The sequence below is a fragment of the Ptychodera flava genome, chromosome 9 (assembly GCF_041260155.1).
Source record: "Ptychodera flava strain L36383 chromosome 9, AS_Pfla_20210202, whole genome shotgun sequence".
NCBI classification, from domain to species: Eukaryota; Metazoa; Hemichordata; class Enteropneusta; family Ptychoderidae; genus Ptychodera; species Ptychodera flava.
The window spans coordinates 2,458,685-2,479,879 of record NC_091936.1 but is presented as its reverse complement, the minus strand read 5'-3'; the positions used below and the strand labels follow the sequence as shown (position 1 = coordinate 2,479,879).

The 21,195-nt window shown below is 35.7% G+C and overlaps 1 protein-coding gene across 14 annotated transcripts in view; it reads right to left on the bottom strand.

Annotated features, from left to right (window-relative positions):
- LOC139139745 (dihydropyrimidinase-like) overlaps positions 1-21,195 on the bottom strand; it is a 76,262-nt gene that overhangs the window by 48,237 nt on the left and 6,830 nt on the right. For 2 of the 14 annotated variants that reach the window (XM_070708617.1, XM_070708615.1), the window contains exon 1: positions 3,161-4,133. The exons of 10 other annotated variants lie outside the window; for them this stretch is intronic. In XM_070708617.1, coding sequence (XP_070564718.1) covers positions 3,161-3,589 — 429 coding nt within the window. In that variant the 5' untranslated portion in view covers positions 3,590-4,133. Of the gene's footprint in view, positions 1-3,160; positions 4,134-21,195 lie in introns of those variants that run through there. 2 more of the 14 variants (XM_070708613.1, XM_070708614.1) reach the window with 2 other exon arrangements.

Here is a 21,195-nt window from a genome sequence, read left to right as displayed (position 1 = left end):
TGGTGGTGAAAGGGTTAAGACAAAGATTTTCTATAAGATGTTTTAGAAACCTTAATTCCTGTATGTTCATAACAACTAACAGAGAGCTATGTACGGTACCGTTCTTTGTACCACAATAGTTACCAACTCCTATATGGCCCTGCTACTTGTAGGATTATGATGTACTATTACAACTTAGACAGAATCAAATCACATCCTGTAGTTGAAAGACAAAAAGAAATTGCATGCTACAGACACTCCCACATGATTTGAACAGTGTAACAGAAAGACCTTTCCTGCATTCATCTTAACAGTCAATAAAACACAGTCACAATACAACGTCTTCCTTCAATTGACCAGACGTCAGGTCTATCGACCACACGCTATTTGGGACAACTTTATCAGAAATCAGATAGTCATTATATATCTTTAGCTGAAAATTGATGTTAAATACAATTTTCAGTTACACGTGAATTTAAAATAGAGATATCCAGACCACTATGAAAGCTAGACCAATAAAATTCACTGAATGACAGCCCCATAGTGCAAATGTTATAGAGATTACTTAGGATTTGTCAACAATAAAATATGCCACATTATTCTTTCCAGACACGTACACAATTCTACATCATCATGTCTGACATTTCTATTCTTTACAAACTGAGTTCATGAGTATATGAGGCTATAAGTTGTGAAGTTTCCGATGAAAATGAGTCATACCATACCTTGGCAATTTTATTTTTACAATCTTACAATATACACATGTCAAAAATTTTAAATTCAGTCATTTTAACATCAAGTACATACAATCCATGTACATGCATATATATAGCAGTCACACGTCTCCATTCAGAAAATGGGATGTGACATAAGCTTTAGTATTTTCCATGTATGTGATTGGCTACACTGGCACACATTGTGCTGTATATTTATGCTTTGATGTATTCTTTTGCAGGAATTTTGTATGGCTCAAATTGGAGTTAACAGTGTTGCTATTGCCTGAACAATAGCAAGGATGTCTGATGATAAAAATGATGCACTGGTTGTTTTGTGTCAGTCTTTGAATTTATAACCTTCAAGGTGCATTTCTGAAGTTCACGTTGAAACTAACATACAGGCATGCTTACATTTTGAATTGTAATTACTACTTTAGGTGTATGTGTGCTTCTATATGGCAAACATACAAGTACTTTATCGACTGTTAGTCATTATGCAAGCACTGTATGGATAGATTTGATTTGTTCACTGACAAATATTTACTGGTACCATGTTTTTTAAGTGTAGTCATTGTGCAATGACAAAATACTATACAGATACAGTGTTAAGCATGCTTGCAGATCAGTGCCCAGCTGACTGCAGTATTTTTTTTGAAATTTTATCAAATTTAATAATCTGCATTCATTTTAGTGTTCATCAGCTTTGATAAAACTCACACAAGATAAAAAAGACAGTTTTTTAATTTACAATAATTTAAGTTACTGATTTGTATCAGCAATAAACAGTAGAGTCTAGAAGACTGCTTCATAATCATGTTATATGACAGGTCATAGTTTGTGTTTCTGAATAAATAAAGGATGTGAATAGTGCAGACAATTTATGGATAACAATGGGCTGTAATACAGACACATGAACCAGATGTGCCACTTCTAACAAATGATATTATTTCTCTCTTTCTTTGAAACGCTGCATTGTAACAAAGAAACAAAGAACAGTAGTTCCTATGCACATAGTAATTTGAATTAGCACTATCATTACTAGCATTTACATCTAATTTTCTTTTGTTTATCTAGTCTGTATCATTTTGTAAAATCAATCTTAGTCAAGTCCAAATTAATCAAAACTATCTGAAATTTATACAATAGAAACAGCCACATCATGAAAATGTGCACTATTCATTCACTGTTTTAACTGTCAACAATCACTCCTAGATTAAAATAAATACATGGGAATAAATGCCTACTGCTGCTATGGCTAATAGAGTACAAGTGTTTTTTGATTGAGGTAACTGCATTAATTTTGCCAAAGTTTGCTATGGCTTATCAATGCAATCATATCAGGGTATATCAGGGGACAACTGAAATTGCACTTGATTCCAAAATCATATCTATGTTCACAAACATTGGAAAACTATTCTTTGGATCTGACTTCTAGCTGCTATTAATACAATAGCAATCATTGATGGGGGCTTTGCCACATTGTAGTCAAATATGTCCAGTCTATTCAAATCAATTATGACACAATTTTGTGTTGCTGGTTGATTCGAATCGGCATGGTATCCTCTGAAAACCCACTCTGTGGATCATGGCAGCAAGACTTGAACCTGAAACTTGTCAGTTTCAAATTTGCATAACAAACACACCAGCCTTGAGGGTCATCCAGACACCAAACCATCATGAGTCTTCATAAATTTGTGATGAGTGAAAAATGTCTTCAGTTTTAAGAGATTAGTCATGAGCTTCTGTGACACTTGAACAAACAGAATTTAGAATATGCAATGTGTTAATGATGACGGATGAGCAATATAAAGCTGGGTGAATTTACAACAATCAAGGGCCATTTTGAAAGACGATCAATTTACAAGATCTGACTCATCAGTGCTTGCTACATTTTTGCCGAGGTGCTTCAAATTTGTCATCAATTTTTATTACAATCTTGAGGAATTATGTTATTTGCAACAAAAAAGAGCAACATTATTCAAATCAACATCACCTGATGAGAAATGGTGATGAGAAAACGTTGATGACAAATCATGTAAAAAAAAATTCACCTAAAGATGTGGACAGGCATTTAGAAAACACAATACTGTATTTCAAGCACAAAGGTTTTAACAAAATCAGCGGGGCGAGAAAAAACCCTAAATAACATAGGCAACCATCAAAGAGTAAAGCATGGTTTCATCTTATTAGCATTCATTAGGTGACTTCACTGGGCAGCCATCATTGATTTTAATACTATGCAGTCTGCAAAGACAACTGCAAATATCAGAATGAACAAATCAATGATGTTATATTTTAACAGTGTCTTTCTTGCATTTTTTTGTAACCTTAAATTGTGTTTGGAATATTTTGCGATGCATGTAATTCCATGTGGTGTATGTGGCAGTCGGAAGGAGTGCCAGGAATATATGGAATACATTATTTCATTAACATTTGATGTGAGTTGGATCACATGGCAACATTACCATTTCCATCCTGGTCTTGACAGCATCTATCTCTGTCACTGTATTCACTTCTGTAGCTTCTTCTGAATTTCCTTCATTTTGTATTTGACCATTTCCATTTCCATTTCCATTACTTTGCCTGCTTTGACTCTCTTTAGCACCGGGAATTTTGTAACTATCAAGATGTTCTGGAGAGGCTCGGAATATTGCCCTTTTGTCTGGAAGCTTAAGAGTGCGATCTATCTCCTTGAATACCGGCTCAGGATCTCTGCGTTTGCCAAGAGGCAATGATCCCATTTTCTCAGTCACAGTGTTAAACATAGAATCAGTAACTCTTCTCACCCTTCCACCAATCCCTTCTTTTCCAAATTCTCCAGCAGGATGGAATACAGCTTCTGGGTGTTCATCTTTCCGATTACTCTTCTTGTCTTCTTCCGGTGGCTCAGCCATCTTGCTGTATCCGGGATGGCAGGCTGAGCAGATGTTGGTTAAATTTGGCTTCCACAGGATTGCAGTTTTTACTGGACAATCACTAATGGTAAGATGAGTAGAGTAGCCGCTATGCGAGTAGACTGATTCACACAATACAGCCTCAATGGATTTCTAGTTACAGTTCCATTATACGATGCAGACTGAACTATTCAATCTAAGTCACAAGGTAGTAAGTGCTGGGACAGTCTCTCACCTAATATTCAATAGCTACCTATTATTCATCCTCTTCATGTATTCTCCTCACATCTACGTGCCTCCAAAAAAACTCACCGCTTTCAAGGAAACCTTGTGACTGTTTGCTGACTGCAGTCAATCACTAGACACTGTGTCTACAGTACAGGATAGCCTAATAATGGGTTGAACCTCTGCTACGATGGGCAGGGCAATATTCAAAGCTGTCACTCTTCAATGTCTAGCCTTGCCTATAATCTCAACGGCCTCCGTTTCACTAAATTGCTTTCTGTGCCCACAACTACACAATGAGAGGCATGCACACCGACTTGTACTTTGAAATTATCATAATAATATGAGAGAGGCCTTCAGTAGGGGATCCCCTTTACACCTGATATTGACATCATAATAATCTCTTTCCATGGTCTACAAACATAAACTGATATTGTCACACATGTGCAAGGTTTTCAAAGGATACATTCCAACAGCGCTGCCTACAAATGTTTTTTAAGAAAATAATTTACAACTATTTCACGGAAAGAAAACAATTTAGATATAAGCATTTCAATGCAGTGTATATTTTACCCTGTGAGGAAATTGAAAAGCGATCACTTCAATGCATGGTATTCTAAATTATTTTTATCTCAGTCTGCAAGACCCATGTTAGAATGCATGGTCATCTCTGATTACTGACATAATATTGAGTGTCTTCCCTGACCACATGCTGCAAGGATTATCTTTCCGTAGACTGCTATGATATTAGCAACCTAAAATGACTCAAATGACACACTTTGTGTGTCAGTCTTCTATCTTAAATAAAGTGACTCATTCTCTTTTCTGCTTCAATAAAATTAAGACGACAATTTCAGGGGTAGTCAACTTTCCTGCTTTCCAATATTACTGCAGTACCAATAGATATTTAATAAAAATTCTCTCTAGATTCTTTCAAAACCAGACTGAGATGAAATTAAATATCATAATGACACTGCATATAAAGAGAGATGAGATTAAATTTTAAAATAAGACTCCCTAGGTATGTGTTTATAACTTGACATAAACATCTACTGGACAGGCCTTTGTTGTTACCCTACCTTTATCAAACATGCCTGTGATATTGTAATACATGGCACCCAGGGTCATAGTTCATTAAGATCAAATTTAATCAGGAAACTGGCATTTTCTGATAAAAATTTCCAGTCCGGGTACTTAGAAAATGCACTATTAGATATTGTATTCATACACCAGGTGCCATTGTATATTTAACTTTTAGTGTGGCTGGGATGATAGACAAAGGGCATTGTGGGCATTACTATTGACTTTGCTGGGATATATACTTATATACCAGTATAAAGCTTTTGCTATTCTATTATTTCAAGTACATCACAAAATTCACATCCCTAGAAACGTCCCCACACTGAAGTACACAGTAACTTGTAATACTGCCCCCAAGAGTTCACATTCAGAGTTACATATACACTACAACAGATGTACTATAACATTGGTGAACCTCATCACTTCTTCTGGCATTGTGACAATGCATACCAAAAATAACTTTTAAAAACTAAACACTGGAAGAAGATGACAAGAAGGCAGTCAAAGAGACGGCATCTTGGCACAGAAGAGATAACTGGGAAACCAGTATGACAGTTGGGATAGGGCAATGTAGTTTCTTCTTATGATTCCCTTTGTAGACATGCAATTAACAAGACCACACGTAGCAACAGTCTTTCTATCTTAGTAAAAAACACAGTTATTAGGGTAATTAGACTGCTGAAAATGGGCATAGACCACTTAAAGGTGTCTAACACTAATAGTTCTGACTGAGAGATGTCATGTCACAGGTAATGGGGTCATAGACAGGAGACCTATCTACCTCAGTTTTCAAGATCAGGACACAGTTAATGAGATCACCCACTGTGAACCAGAAACCATTGATCCAGATCTGTGCTATGGACAAACATCTGGTTCATCAGAAGCTTAAAGAATGACACACACAGGTAGTTCTGTTGTATATGTTCTAGCAGATTTGAACAGTACATATGTTCATGCCTGTAAAATTGGTCACCATAGCAAAGCATCAAAATGTGGATGAGTTATTGTGTCATAAATACTGTATGATAGATACAACCATAAATCAAATTACATGGACAAAGGATAACGATGGTGGTGTCTCCAACACCATGTGTGCACATGTACATGATAGTCATACAATAGCAAAAAACACTGCATATCAGTGAGATGCAAATGGTATTGCTAGAAAATATCAAAGTTTATGTGATGGCAAGGAAGATAAGTGACCCTGAAAAACTTTAAATGTGAACAAAGGGCAAGTAAGGTTAAAAGCCTATGGCTACGAATACTAGACCCATTGAAAGATGGAACGTCCGGGTTTTTGTGAACTGAGTACCGGTATGTTATTTCCATTCATCAATGGGTAAATTTCAATCAGCTTTCCTTTCTTGCTTGACAATCTTCATGATAATTCAGACTTGTTGCTGACGTTTCATAACGACAAGAAAGATTTACACTTCAAGAAAAATAGGTTTAATTATTGACCCTGTCTGTAAATGTGTATTATAAAATGTTATTCAAATGACTCAAGTGAGGAAGTCCTGAAATTTTAATTTAACATTAAAGTTTTGTTGAATATGCATTTATATTGAGTGTCAAACAGATTTCGGTATCATTTGATGGTTCAATGTCAGAAATGTTAAACATATTACTATGAAGATACATAAACATAAACCGGGACATGACAGTTATGGTTACCCTGGCAATGGAGGAGTGTTGACATTGCAGTTATCCATCATCAAAACAATAAGATAAAGATCATGAAAACATTGTAATGATTATTTTCTTCTGAAATGTTCACACATTTTAATAAATAATATCCCGTCCTTGCCATTAAGTACTTAAACCTCTTGTTACAAATAAGTGATTAACGTTTTCATGGCATTGTGAAGTCATCAAAATAAAGGTTGGTACATGAACATGATGTGATGCCCAACATTGAAGTAAACTTGTGCTATAATATAAAGAACAAACTTTATTGGTGCCAGTAAACCTGTATGTGCTGACATGCTGACCTACATGTACATGTATTCTATACTATAATTCACGTCCATCACGTCATGGCTACGGTTGTCACTTCTGTTAAATTATTTTACAGCAATTGACATCTGGCTTAAAATGAGCACACAGATATGTGCCCTGGCAAATGTTGATAAGCACATACCATAGCAAATGATACAGCATAAAATGAAACAACTACCTGCCTAAAGGAAATGCTTTTATGTTTAATTACAACAAATCTACAATTTTCTTTCTTTCTGAAAACTGAGAAATACTATTTGTAATTTGGCCATGAAACACAGCTGTATGACGGATTAACGACTGATTGTGTGCCAAGAGAAATAATGGTCACATTTAATAGTTGAGTCATTTGAAAGTGAAAGTGTTACATTGATACTTGGAGATAACAGTTGGTTTGTGAACAACAATACAGTATAATAGGGTGCTGCATGTTGCACAGCATTTTTTCCCTAATATCATTTTTTTGCAAAAATTTATTCAATTTTTAGTAATTTGTAAACCAAAGATAAAATATTGGTAGGGTTTACAGTGCTTTTGCTAAGGTTTGGGAACAGTGTTAAATGATTTGGGAAACCTGCTTCCACTTCTGCTGTTCCCTAATCTGATTGCATTGATGTACCAATGGGAACTCCATTAATACTGTGTTCACACAGGGTAAAGTTGGAAACGTTTCAGTGACAACATTTTGTGATTTGCAAACACAGAGGATTTATAGTTTGAGTCCGCTTGTGTCCACACACACAATCGGTGTTTTAACCAGCTTAATGCGCCCTCTCGAGGTAAAGTGTTGTACATGGCCAAGCTTATAGCACTGCAACAAGATGGCAAATGTGAACGATATTTTCCCTCTACCACTTTGCCTGTTGCTGTCCACAACTTCATTGTACATGAGTTTTGGTGCCTTCATCTTCCAGTGGCACTGCTCGGCTGTCCCGTTCAGCCCCTTTTGCAGAGCGTTTTTGGCAATTTTTGTACATACCGGTATGACTGTCCCTACAGTTCCATTGAGCAATTCATTGGATGCTTTCCTCTGACCAGACAGAAATAAGTAAATTGACCTCTTCATTGAACCAACTGTTGCTATGAGATGAAAGTGAATTGAATGTTGCATGAAGGGGTTTAAAACAGCTCAATTGGTCCATTCACACAGCAAGTTGCCGATAGGGTTAAAGGCCTGTGTTGGCGCCAGAAATTTACTTACTAGATTACAATTTCCACTATCACACTTTTATAATCCTCTTACATACCAGAACAAAGGCAATCCCAAGGATTGCCCAAAGGGCCTTTAATCTGTACACTATCTCGGTCCAGCCAGCAACACTGTTTCAGGACCACTTAGGAGCGTCCACATATAACATTTTATGCCAGTATTTCACCTGAGATATTTCAGAAGCGTTTCAACAGACTGTGTGTGAACAGGCCATAAAACAACTGGGGAACCCTGGTGACATTTACTTGTTACCTCCCTTATATCATAGACCCCCCCCCTCCCCTGAGAAAGTTTCTCGAGGGTCTACGCTTACATTAATAAAACACTGGTTTACTTTTTAACATGACAAGCAGTCGTGTATTTAGTTGGATTAGAAAGAGGTGTGAATTTATGCAAACAAAGCACCTGATTTTCTGGCTTCTTTGTTCTACGTTCTCCTGTTTTCAACATTTCAAAAGAACTGGCTGGGCCCATAGACCCTTGAGGGTCTCTGCTGGGTCAAATTGTATGAATTTCACATTTCAGTCTTGGAAAACTATTCAACAAAATAGTGAATTTGTTTGGCAACATCATTCATCCATTTGGAATGAGAGTCATTTCAACCGTTCTAATCAGGGTTTTAACAACTTTTTTGAACGTCCGCCATTTAAGACTGGGAGTACATTACAGTAAAAACAAAATTGCTGGGTTTTTCCTCATAACTTCTAGTTTCAAATTATATATTAAAATTCAACATCAGTTTCAAGTTTTTGACTTATTTTTTTTTTATCAACAATAAAATTGAAGTTTTTACTGTAAATGTGACCTCCATCCTTTGCGTAAGCTATTGCTACCACACTAAACTTTAAATTTTCTGCGTTTTGAAAATATAACAAATGAAGTCTTCTTCATGTCATCTTTAATTAGGAATATTGCTTTGTAACATAAGCGTGTTGGTTAAATGCAGTGCCACCTTATAAAACACTGGTGACTGTCATGAAGGAGTATTCCAAGCATTTGATACAGTATTCATATTAAAAGTATTGTATTTCAACTCTTTGACGGAATCAAACATTTATTGATATTCAAAATCATGAATACTTTGCTGTGCTTTCTAAGGTTAGCTAACAATGAACGTTTTTGTTTCAACAGCTACGTGTAGCTGTGAATTCCACTGCTATACAACAGTGAACAATGCACTAGATCCCTCCTCTTTGTATCTGACTGAATAAACACAATGACCTAAAGACTACTGTATCTTGCATACATTGAACCAACACAATCCTTGGTAACGAATCCAACTTAATGCAACTATTGCAACCAGTATAGAATCACAGATATTCCAATATGCCAATGATGGAATGAGTTGATCCAGATATTTGTCAGTGCACATGTACAAATGCACTGTACAGTTGTATAACAGGTTTTATGTCACATCAGTCTACGCTTGTTTCATACAGCAATTACTATCTGATCTCAAGTTTCATAAATTAACCTAAAACTGTCCCATCTAATTTACATTTCTGTTACAATTGAGTCATCCAATTAACATTTTGGTTGCAATTCTCAGTTCTAGGCTAGGATCCAGTCACAGTAAATCTGTAATCTTCTATATTTCATATCACTCACATTAAATGTATGTAAATAAAAGCTTTCCTTCCGTTGAATTTGTGCCAGAGCCTTCCTTTCTAAAATTAGACTAACCAACACACGTCAGTTATTGTAGCTCAGCAAACAGTTTCCTTAGTTCATCCGTTCTTTTTCACAGAATCTAAACAGAAATTATATATTATTTAGTCTTTTAGTTTCCAAATGTTTTATGCATGGTGAACTTCTTTTCTAACTTACTGACATCTGATGAAGTGAGAAGGTGGTTTACAGAATACTGTATCTCAAGTTTTTCACACTTAATAGATTACATGCACACATAGAAGTACATCAACTGAACTTATCAAAGGATGAACAAACTTGGAAAATTCACATCGAGCTTTTCAAAGAGTAAAATCTATCAGAAAAGGGGACAGAAATTCATTCAGAAACTTCAGAAACTTGCAGTAATACACTAGTCACAGAACCAAAACACATCTGTAAAATGTGATACTTTATACATTATTAATGGCATTGACAGGCCTCAGTAAACTATACATGTATATCTTCTCTACCCTGCCACACAATATATTCCATGAACGGTAAAATTATATAAAATATGATATCCAATGTACAATATATATATATACAATAAGATATCCAATATATACAACAAGATATCCCATGTTCAATATATACAACATGATGTCCCATGTACAATATTTACAATTAAAAACTATCTACTGTTGATTGACCAATCAGAGTGCTCAATTCAGGGTGTTTTATCTACTCATAAAGCCTTGGTCACCAAATTCCAGAAACGAATGACAGCGCTGTAGTAAAGTACTGTCCAATCAAAAGTGAACATGTCATATTCTGTAGACATCTGGTACGTTTTAATATTCAAATTTGGTAACACAGCGGAAACCAGCTGCAACACAAAATCTGCTGTGCCCTAGGGCATTTATATAATGTGCCCTGGGGCATTTATAGGATGTTCCATTACATTGGAAGGCTATTTCACAAATAAAAGTTTAATTCATATCCTAAACATGTTACATTGACAAAGGGACGGTTGACATAAACACATTGAAAACGAAAATATATCAGTTAGGGGCGATAGTTTTTAAGTCGGATAAAACCCTCGTACTCTCGGGCTCTTCTGGTACATAAAGTCCAACCCTACGATAAAATGTCTCGGCCTGCGGCCTCGACATTTTATCGTTGGTTGGACTTTATATACCAGAAGAGCCCTCGTACTCGGGCTTTATCCTATACATATCCCATGTTCAATATATACAACATGATATCCCAGGTACAATGTACACAACATGATATCCAATGTACAACATGCATGTATGTGGTATACACTATCCTATACCAATGATTCAACTGGACCACGGTCCCTCCAATAACTACATGGCTAATTGACATTTATATCATAACAGAGAATGTACAAGTGAAAGATCTGTCAGCTATACACTCATGCTTTATTATTACCTTCATTGTCTGGGCAAAGACGACAGGTCACCAAGTCAACAAGGAGTTCAGCTATGACAAACTACAAAACTGACACTGACTTATCTTGTTGCTAAGATATATATGAATGCAGTAGAATGCAAACTGTTGGTTTGTCGGCCGATATCTCTGGACGGAAAATCTCTTGTGACAGGTAGCTATGGTTGAAAAGTGGCTAATGCACAAACTTAATTACTATACATCTCTCAGATATATATCATACACACCCAAAGTACACTTCTTTACAGTAATTGCATTTCTTGTTGTAACAAATCATTTGCTTGCTGTTTATGAACTAGCATGCCAATTTTTCATTGAAAAATAAAATACAAATTGAAAAACCATGTTTCAACATGGCATTGAAATATTCAATTCTGTGAAAGTCTTTTGAATGTAAATATTTCCTGAATTCACATCTGTCTGATGTGATATGTTCTATGCTAATCAGTGAAAATCAATAAATTATGTATTCATATGCAATGAGAACTCTGTCTGAGTTGATAGACCTTTACTTTCAAGTAGAATCCAGTACAGTGGCATTGTGCATGGGTGTGGCAAAGACAACTGCTAATTCATTATGATATAAACTGATCAATGACATGCTGCACTCTGTTATATCATTTACTAATTCAGCTGACAGTTGTAAATATTTGCAGTAGCACAAATAGCATATGACTCCACAATACAACTCTTATTATTTCTAGGAAAAGTATCATTATAACAGCCAACACTTGATAGAATATTAGATGTTATATACATAGATACAGACAGGCAATTTTTCCACCCTAAAATAAAATTTGAAATGAAAACAACCGCTGAAAATAACCTGGCTTACGAACCAGAATAAAGCATTTTGAAGCATACCACTGTTTTAGGAAACATTACACATCTCCAAGAAGACAAACATCAAAATCTGGTAATTTCATTTTTCTAATTATCATTATTGTTCGTTTATACAATTACATGTTTATACATGAAAATTGAGATCCATGGAAAATTAACAAATAACTGTATAACTTTATTAGTGAACTATTTATGTTATGAAGCTGTACACAAAGCTTTGGAAATTATTCAGGGATATTGATCTTTGCTGAAACTAAATGCTAATTACATTTTTGTGAAGTGTAAACACCATGCAACAAAATCACATAAAATTTTTGAAAGTGAATGATTCAAACCCCTGCCATGTGCCATTTTGCCTAGCACAAGATTGCATGGAGACAGAATAATTTGGCTATCATCTCAGTGTTATAGCATCATGTTAGAAGACAATTGTCTGAACGTGTCTTCCCAGAGGACAATGCAACATTACTGATGAGTCACACTTTACGAATAAATTACAATACCTGTCATACTGATAATATGGTCTGTGCATGTGTTTTTATCAGAAAGGTTCATATGAGATCACTGTCTATATTAGTTCATCATCAAAGGCCAAATGACAAATACCACTCAAAAGATTTGGATATTCTTGTACTTTACTTCTTAGTGTTTCATCAAATTTAAATAAGGCCCTCTAAAAATATTTTCTTGCCCCTTTTAACTCAATTTTTTCAAATCAAATAACCAAGTGAAGCCTAACCTCTTGACAATTTTGTCAGCAAATTTATTTACATAACACACATGTACAGTACATTGGTGAACCATATTTTACTCTTCCATAAGCTTCATTGATGTTCTGATCATCTGAACATATTCATCTTACACAAAGAAATCTTTTATAGTCTTACATGTATGTCTCCAGACCAGTATAGAAACAAGTCCTGTGATGTAGATTGCTAGTGCTGCTTACTATTTACTTGATTCTAAAAATATATTAGTGTCCACTATGATATGAGTCAAATGGAATGGTTAAGTTTATAGTGCCAACATAAAATTATTTGATGTCCTTGACCAAAGTACCTCTGAATTTTCTCACCTGAAGAGACTATTGTCTTTTATATTTTGAAATTTCAAACTTGACACTAGAGAGCTATGATCAGTTTTCATAAATGTGTGGAAGGTAGGTGTGTGTGTGTGTGTATATATATTGAATATTCTGTCTGAGCATTGCAGAAAGCATGAAACTTAGAGTAACAGATTTCATTACTTTGTACTTAAAGTAATCTGTGATATATATATATATATATATATATATATATATATATATATATATATATATATATATATATATATATATATATATATATATATATTGAGAATCTAGGAACTTGTAGTTGTCACTCTACAGGCTGTTTCATGCGCTAAGCAATCATCAGGAGCAATCATCAATCATCAGACTCCTGATGATTGCTTAGCGCATGATACAGCCTGTAGAGTGACAACTACAAGTTCCTAGATTCTCAGTATTACCGCCCTGCAGAAATGCATTGAGCACTATACTTTGCCTGTATTGACAAGCAAACCATTTTTGTATATATATATATATATATATATATATATATATATATATATATATATATATATATATATATATATATATATATATATATATATATATATATATATATATATATATATATATATATATATATATATATATATATATATATATATATATATATATGCACACAACACACACCCTAGATTAAAAGGCAGAGAGGCTGGGTACCTGATAATAACTGTCAACAACACATGATTAATTGTCAAATTACAGAACATTAAAACTATTGTAGACTTATCAATGCCTTGATTACATACGATGTAGTTTCCTACAATTCAAAAGCTAGTTACCAAGCTAGATGGATTTACTATTCAAAGATGATAATCATGATAGTTGCCTTTTATAACTTTCCTCTTGCAGGTTTAACTTGACTTAAAATTGTAGCATGAACACAGCAAAACTCATAGAATTCAGGGCATGACATAGTTTTGTCACAAAGTAATAATACATTGATTAAAAACTCACTCTTACCAACACTCTCAATCCACATTGTAGCTGTTAGAAGAGCAACAACTGTTCCATACCCGTAATATGTATTTAAATAATTGAAAATTACCATCATATTATATGGTTTTCATATGGAGAGATAAAAAGCTCACCCAAGTCATTTCACTATGGATGAAATGACACAATTTTCTCAAATATTACCCTCCAGGGATATATTGCTATACAACTAATGTCAACAAACAGCCTTGGGAAATCATCGTACCATTATGGCCTACTTTCAGCAGTGTTGGGGCCAAGACATGCCCTTGCGACAGTGTCCCAAAAACGGAACCCGTTGTCCCACATTCTCGCTCACTGTGGGTCACCTGAGGTGCACTCATGAGTCGACTGTGTTTAGTGGGTGTAGTCTCAAAGTAATATCTATTACTGACGATGGCCTTTGTTTAGCATGATTATTTTGAGGCTTATATTTATGTACTTTTCAAGCTGTGATTAAAAATAACCAAAACACTGCACTTGGGTGTAGTCCGACTGAACTCTGATTTGAGGCAGATATGGTATCATGTTACAAATGCCTGAAATTAAAGCATAGTGCCGCAGTCCCAGTAGCTTGAATTTTGTTTTGTGAAACTAATTTATAACAAAATAATAAAAATTTGATTGACACCTGATGCATGTTGTCCCCAAAATGTGCAAAATGTCTCTAAAAAAATGGTAGTGGGACATCGTGTCCCCTGGTTTAAAATTCCTTGCTGCAACACTGCTTTCAGTTCATCTAAGTTTTTTTGTATGTTGCTTGTAATTGCTATGATCAGTGTTCTCCCCAGCGGACAAATAGCGCGGCGGTGCCGCCACGCTTACGGCCACACCCGCCACGCTTTAATCAAGGCCGCCACGCTTACCACTTGGCCCGCCACTCTGTGATCACGGCCCCGTTCTTTGTAAAATCTTTTCATTTTCACCGACATTCGTTGTTTGAACGTCCTGTTCATTGTCCTCTTTTTTGTTTACGTTCTATAGGCCCTAATTATCACGTTTACACTTCGTTTTGTCAAGTTCAATTTCAAAGAATCTTAATTTTGAAGGTGTTATAAACGCAATTTGATGGTGTAAACCGTTTACTGACGTAAGTAAAAGACGTTCAATAAAAGACGTTGTCACCGCGGCCAGCGGCAACGCTGATTACTTGGCCTGGGGGTGACAAGGATGGCGGTAAGGGTACGGGTAAAGTACTTCAAAGACTTTTCGTTCGAGACGTGTTTTGAGTTTTATTCATTCGTCCTGTCATGGGACTAGTTGTCTTGAGATTTTTTTCGCGATTTTAATAAACTAAATGTCAGATCGGTTCGATAAATGTCTTTCGTCAAAACATTGCGTCGTGTATTGTCAAAATTGATCGGTGTGTTTCGAGGGCGCTCGTGCCGATCCGAGCACTGTATGACTGGAGGAGAGTACTGGAGAGTACTAACTAACAGTTCAAAGTGAGAACGCAGAGATCGTTCGGCTACCTCCATGGGTTAACAGACGGCGTGGTTTCTGATATCTCTCATCCTTTCAGGGGAACAAATGTAGGTCTCCTATTCTAGAAAGTTATTTTTAAGTTTCAAATGCCACCGTAACTTGTGAATGTTGATAATTGCTATGTCTCTCTAGAATCTATCGTGCACGGCGGCGGCCATTTTGTTTCATGTCTGTTTACGTTTATGGCTGTAGGGCTTCAATAACAATTTTCACTGGAACGAACGGCTACAGCGTTTTGTAAATCATCGTCGCATTCCTTCGTTTTACGGCAAATAATGCCACACTATCAACCGAAAATAACAACTACAAAATTATATTCGCGATGTCATTTTTTTGTGGCTGGTAAGATTACATTAACTTTCGTGTCACAACCAGACCCAAGGAGGCAAAAACTTGGGGGTAAAATCGAAGTGTCCGGGATACTTTTGTTATTGTACAAAGTGACCTTTTCGTCTTTTCTTTTAGGAATGCTATGCAGGGCATGTCAGAAGTTCAACATTAAGTTTTTGATGTCCTCTGTTTGAGAATGTCAATAAAATACTGATCATGTAAAGCAAATGCGTCTTGTATTAAAAGTAAGATGTCTTCAGTGTAGTTGCAGTTGCAAGTAGAGATCCCATGATACATATGCAAAAATCATGCAAATGATATGTAAATATTATGCAAATTAGCCGCCACCCTATTTCAAAATCCTGGGGAGAACACTGTATGATCATACCATGTTGATGGCTATGATAATTGCTATGATCATACCATGTTGATGGCTATGATAATGGCTACGATCATACCATGTTGATGGCTATGATAATGGCTATGATCATACCATGTTGATGGCTATGATAATGGCTATGATCATACCATGTTGATGGCTATGATAATTGCTATGATCATACCATGTTGATGGCTATGATAATTGCTATGATCATACCATGTTGATGGCTATGATAATGGCTATGATCATACCATGTTGATGGCTATGATAATGGCTATGATCATACCATGTTGATGGCTATGATAATGGCTATGATCATACCATGTTGATGGCTATGATAATTGCTATGATCATACCATGTTGATGGCTATGATAATGGCTATGATCATACCATGTTGATGGCTATGATAATTGCTATGATCATACCATGTTGATGGCTATGATAATGGCTATGATCATACCATGTTGATGGCTATGATAATGGCTATGATCATACCATGTTGATGGCTATGATAATGGCTACGATCATACCATGTTGATGGCTACGATAATGGCTACGATCATACCATGTTGATGGCTATGATAATGGCTATGATCATACCATGTTGATGGCTATGATAATGGCTATGATCATACCATGTTGATGGCTATGATAATGGCTACGATCATACCATGTTGATGGCTATGATAATGGCTATGATCATACCATGTTGATGGCTATGATAATGGCTATGATCATACCATGTTGATGGCTATGATAATGGCTATGATCATACCATGTTGATGGCTATGATAATGGCTACGATCATACCATGTTGATGGCTATGATAATGGCTACGATCATACCATGTTGATGGCTATGATAATGGCTATGATCATACCATGTTGATGGCTATGATAATGGCTATGATCATACCATGTTGATGGCTATGATAATGGCTACGATCATACCATGTTGATGGCTATGATAATGGCTATGATCATACCATGTTGATGGCTATGATAATGGCTATGATCATACCATGTTGATGGCTATGATAATGGCTACGATCATACCATGTTGATGGCTATGATAATGGCTACGATCATACCATGTTGATGGCTATGATAATGGCTATGATCATACCATGTTGATGGCTATGATAATGGCTATGATCATACCATGTTGATGTGAAACATTTGTAATGGCAGATTAAAGAGCAGCAGATATGATGAAGCCACATAAAAGCATACATGTATGGTCAACTTTAAAGGCAAGTATTGAAATTTACTTTTCCAGGTAAAAATTATACTGCTCCATAAGCTCTCACTTTTGATGTATGTTGAAGTATTTCCATTCTGTTTTATAGCAAACTGTTTATTGTTCTTCTCCCAATATCATGTTGACATTGTCAATACAGCCTGTATGTGTCTAACTTACATGTATGCCAATATTATTGATGTCAACTGAATTCCAGAAGAAACCAGAATTCATTTGTCAACAACAACAACAACATCATTACACATTACATGGCATTGGTGTGTCTTTACATGTTAATGGTTTTAAAAAGTCCCTAAAGACTGACAATTCATTACTTATTATTAATTGATACTAATGATGATGTACTTCAAGGAAGTCAGTGAGTACAAGCATTCAGTCCATTCTATATATCAATGAAATCCAAACAGACTCAGAGGAGGTCAAATAAATTTTAATGGAAAATTATGCAATTGTAAAATTGTAAAATTAATACACTTTTAAACTTAGACATAGCAGGGTAGTGGTTTTAAAGACTGACACTTTTAGTATAATGTGCTACAAGTCCACAATGTTTTACATTTTTGAGGATGGGGAAACCTTTACAGTTAAAGGTAACATCTGGCTGATAATGATAATCAGTTACCAAACCAACAGTCATCAAGACATGAACGTAAGTACCCACTGAAGTCATTTACAGTTATATATATAAAGAGAGTGAATGTGTGTACTACGAGGGAAATGATGTTTCGATTTCTTTTCCTTTCATTTACCCATCACTGCATGATTATGGAAGAGTGTAAGTGTAATATAATGACAGAAAACAGTGCAGAAAAATCATTCTACACTTGGAAATCTTTGAACTTTAAGCCTTTTCCTGCCGGACAGTATCACTTCCCCATCAGCCAACTCAGTGAAAAGCGGTATTGAGCTAAAACCATACATATTGCCACTCATTTGGCTTGGTCTGTTCCAACGGCTTTAGTCCATAAAAATCATGTTCACAGTATCTGTGATTTCGGGGGCCTTCAAATGTTCAATTTTTTGTTAAGATGCACCAGATTGGACATATTGTGCTTGACTGGTTTTAATAAACTTGATGTGATGGTGAATTATGAACTTGGCATGTTTTTGTCATGGTGATTATCATTAGTGTGTGTATGGTCATCATGAAAACAGAGGGGTCAATAATTATTCATTGTAAAAAATGGAATACATCCTTGATTGAAATCATTTGAATATTTTTAATATGAGTACATTTTGTGCAATCGAGTAACTCACAGCATTCAAAAACCTGCCACAAATTTAGAATTCTTAAAAGCATTTCAACCATTTACTGTGTTCTTGAAGGAGGGGAGAGATTTGGTCACTGAATTTTCACACTTCCAAAGTTCTGTGTTAAGGAGAGGGTACTCAGCTGAGGAGGGGTAATGAGTTTTGTATGATGTGCATGTGTTTAATTCCTGTCTACCAATGACCAGCACTGTAAATGTACCTACCAGTGACTGAACATATCTTAGTCAATTAGTGACTAGGCATGTACATGCCAACTACTAGACTACCGACAATCCCTTGTCTTTGCCTAAAATACATGTACTGACGTAGCCACTGTGGCACATACTCTGGAATATGCTTTTTCTCTACAACCAAGAGCTGAAGGCTCAAGGGTTAGTGCTGAAAGCAATAGTGAAATGTTCAAGCTGAACAGACCAGCAAAGACCACAATGACACAAGCAGCTGTTGACAGTTTAACCAATGACCATCAATGTCAATGTTACAATCTACCAATGACTGAACACGATGTGACATGTGAATCAACCAATGACTAGCTATTTACATACAGACTACCAATGACATGAACCAATGACTGATCCTGTAATTCACTCATGAAGACTGTCTGTGAAGACAGAATTTTGCAAAAATTTAGGTATAACAACATTTTGCAAAGAAACAAACAGATATCATGTTGTTGGGATTTGATAAAAAACATTTATTTCCCTAGTTGTACTATATTCCATTATACTTATAAAAAGATTTACTCACAATCAGAGACATCATTAACAACGTGAATACACCAGGATCTTCAAAACCAAGAGTGTTGCGTTTCTATAGACTTTGGGCTACATGTTTACAAACCTTGTACGTCAGCATATAAAACATTGGCCTCACTGAACATTATTTATAAACAAGATGGCATTGAGTGGTGTATTTGTGAAGAAATGAGCACTACAGACTCCACATGTGGTGTTTCAATAAAGATTCATTTACGTTGAGGATAATCCAGGCATCAAATATCGCTGACATATTTACCACATAACAGAGATTGCTTGCCATCCAGGGTGCAATATATAAATGATATGCTATGCTAAAGAAAGACTCCAACATAGTTCAGATATCTGTACTTCATGGAGATTAGTTACCCGCAGAGAAACCTTGGCATCACAGCTGGAATTAGGGCAGTATAAAATAGGGCAGCCAAAGGTCAACAATTACTTTGCATAGTAACATTCCTGCATCATGGAAAAGTTCTGTAACACTGTATGTAAATAGTCCCATCGTATATACATGATTGTCATTGAATATACAACACACATCAAGACAAAGTTGCAGTCAAATCTATTACAAAATTGATGACTTTTATTTTTTTGTGATTTTCAATTGAAAGATTTATTGGATTGGATTCCATGCCTATGCATCCATTGAGCAAAGACATTCATATATCCACAAAGAGTGGTGCACAAAGCCCTTAACCAGAAGTATTGACTGTACAATAATATTAAACATTTGCATTGACTCTTCAAATATTGTTATGTTAGAGATGTAATTAAAGTTGAAGTCTGCAAGATGATCCCATAGATCCTGAAATTATTAAAATCAACTGCTGCTGTAGACGTGCAGTAGATAATCTGTGATGTTGATTTGTTGGTTGCTAACACTGTGACAGGTGCAATCGTGAATTCCAACAGACCAGAAACAAGGACTAGTTTTAAAATTCACCCTAGCAGTACATTCATGACAGTCTGGGTCATGTAAACTATTCCTAGAAATATTAGGGTTACAGTTCTCTTCAATGGAATTGGCAGTAAGCACACAGTGCCCTAAGAATGTGACAAGGTTGACTGCACAAACTCTTCAAGACCTTTTAAACTCATGTAATACTTAACACTTGAAGAATTACTGTTATTGATATACAACTAGTCTACAGTAGGTTAATAAATTGTCCAAGACTTGATGGCTTGAAGGCCAAGTACCATAGACTCAATAAGAGAGGAAATTACGTGATTTATCCACTGACTGGGAAGTTTGTAACCTGCAGCGACATTCCTGTTTCAATAAAATAGTTGAAAGACTTTACTTGGAGAATATTGCGGTTCATTGGACTGAAGAAACCAAGGTGACATAGTTTGACCAGACACTTCAGTGTCTTAGCCTACTGGTACAGTAATGCCATTCATCCCAATTCCCTGTGAGCAGGTCCATATTCACCATTGATAACAATGGGTTTGGGTGAAACCATTATGGTGAAAGGGTTTAATACAAGAGTTCATACCTGTGGATTATATAATTATGTATTCTTAGAATCTATGGTTAAAACTTTCCCTTACATTGTGTATTATATGGTTAAAACTTTCCTATAAATTATGTT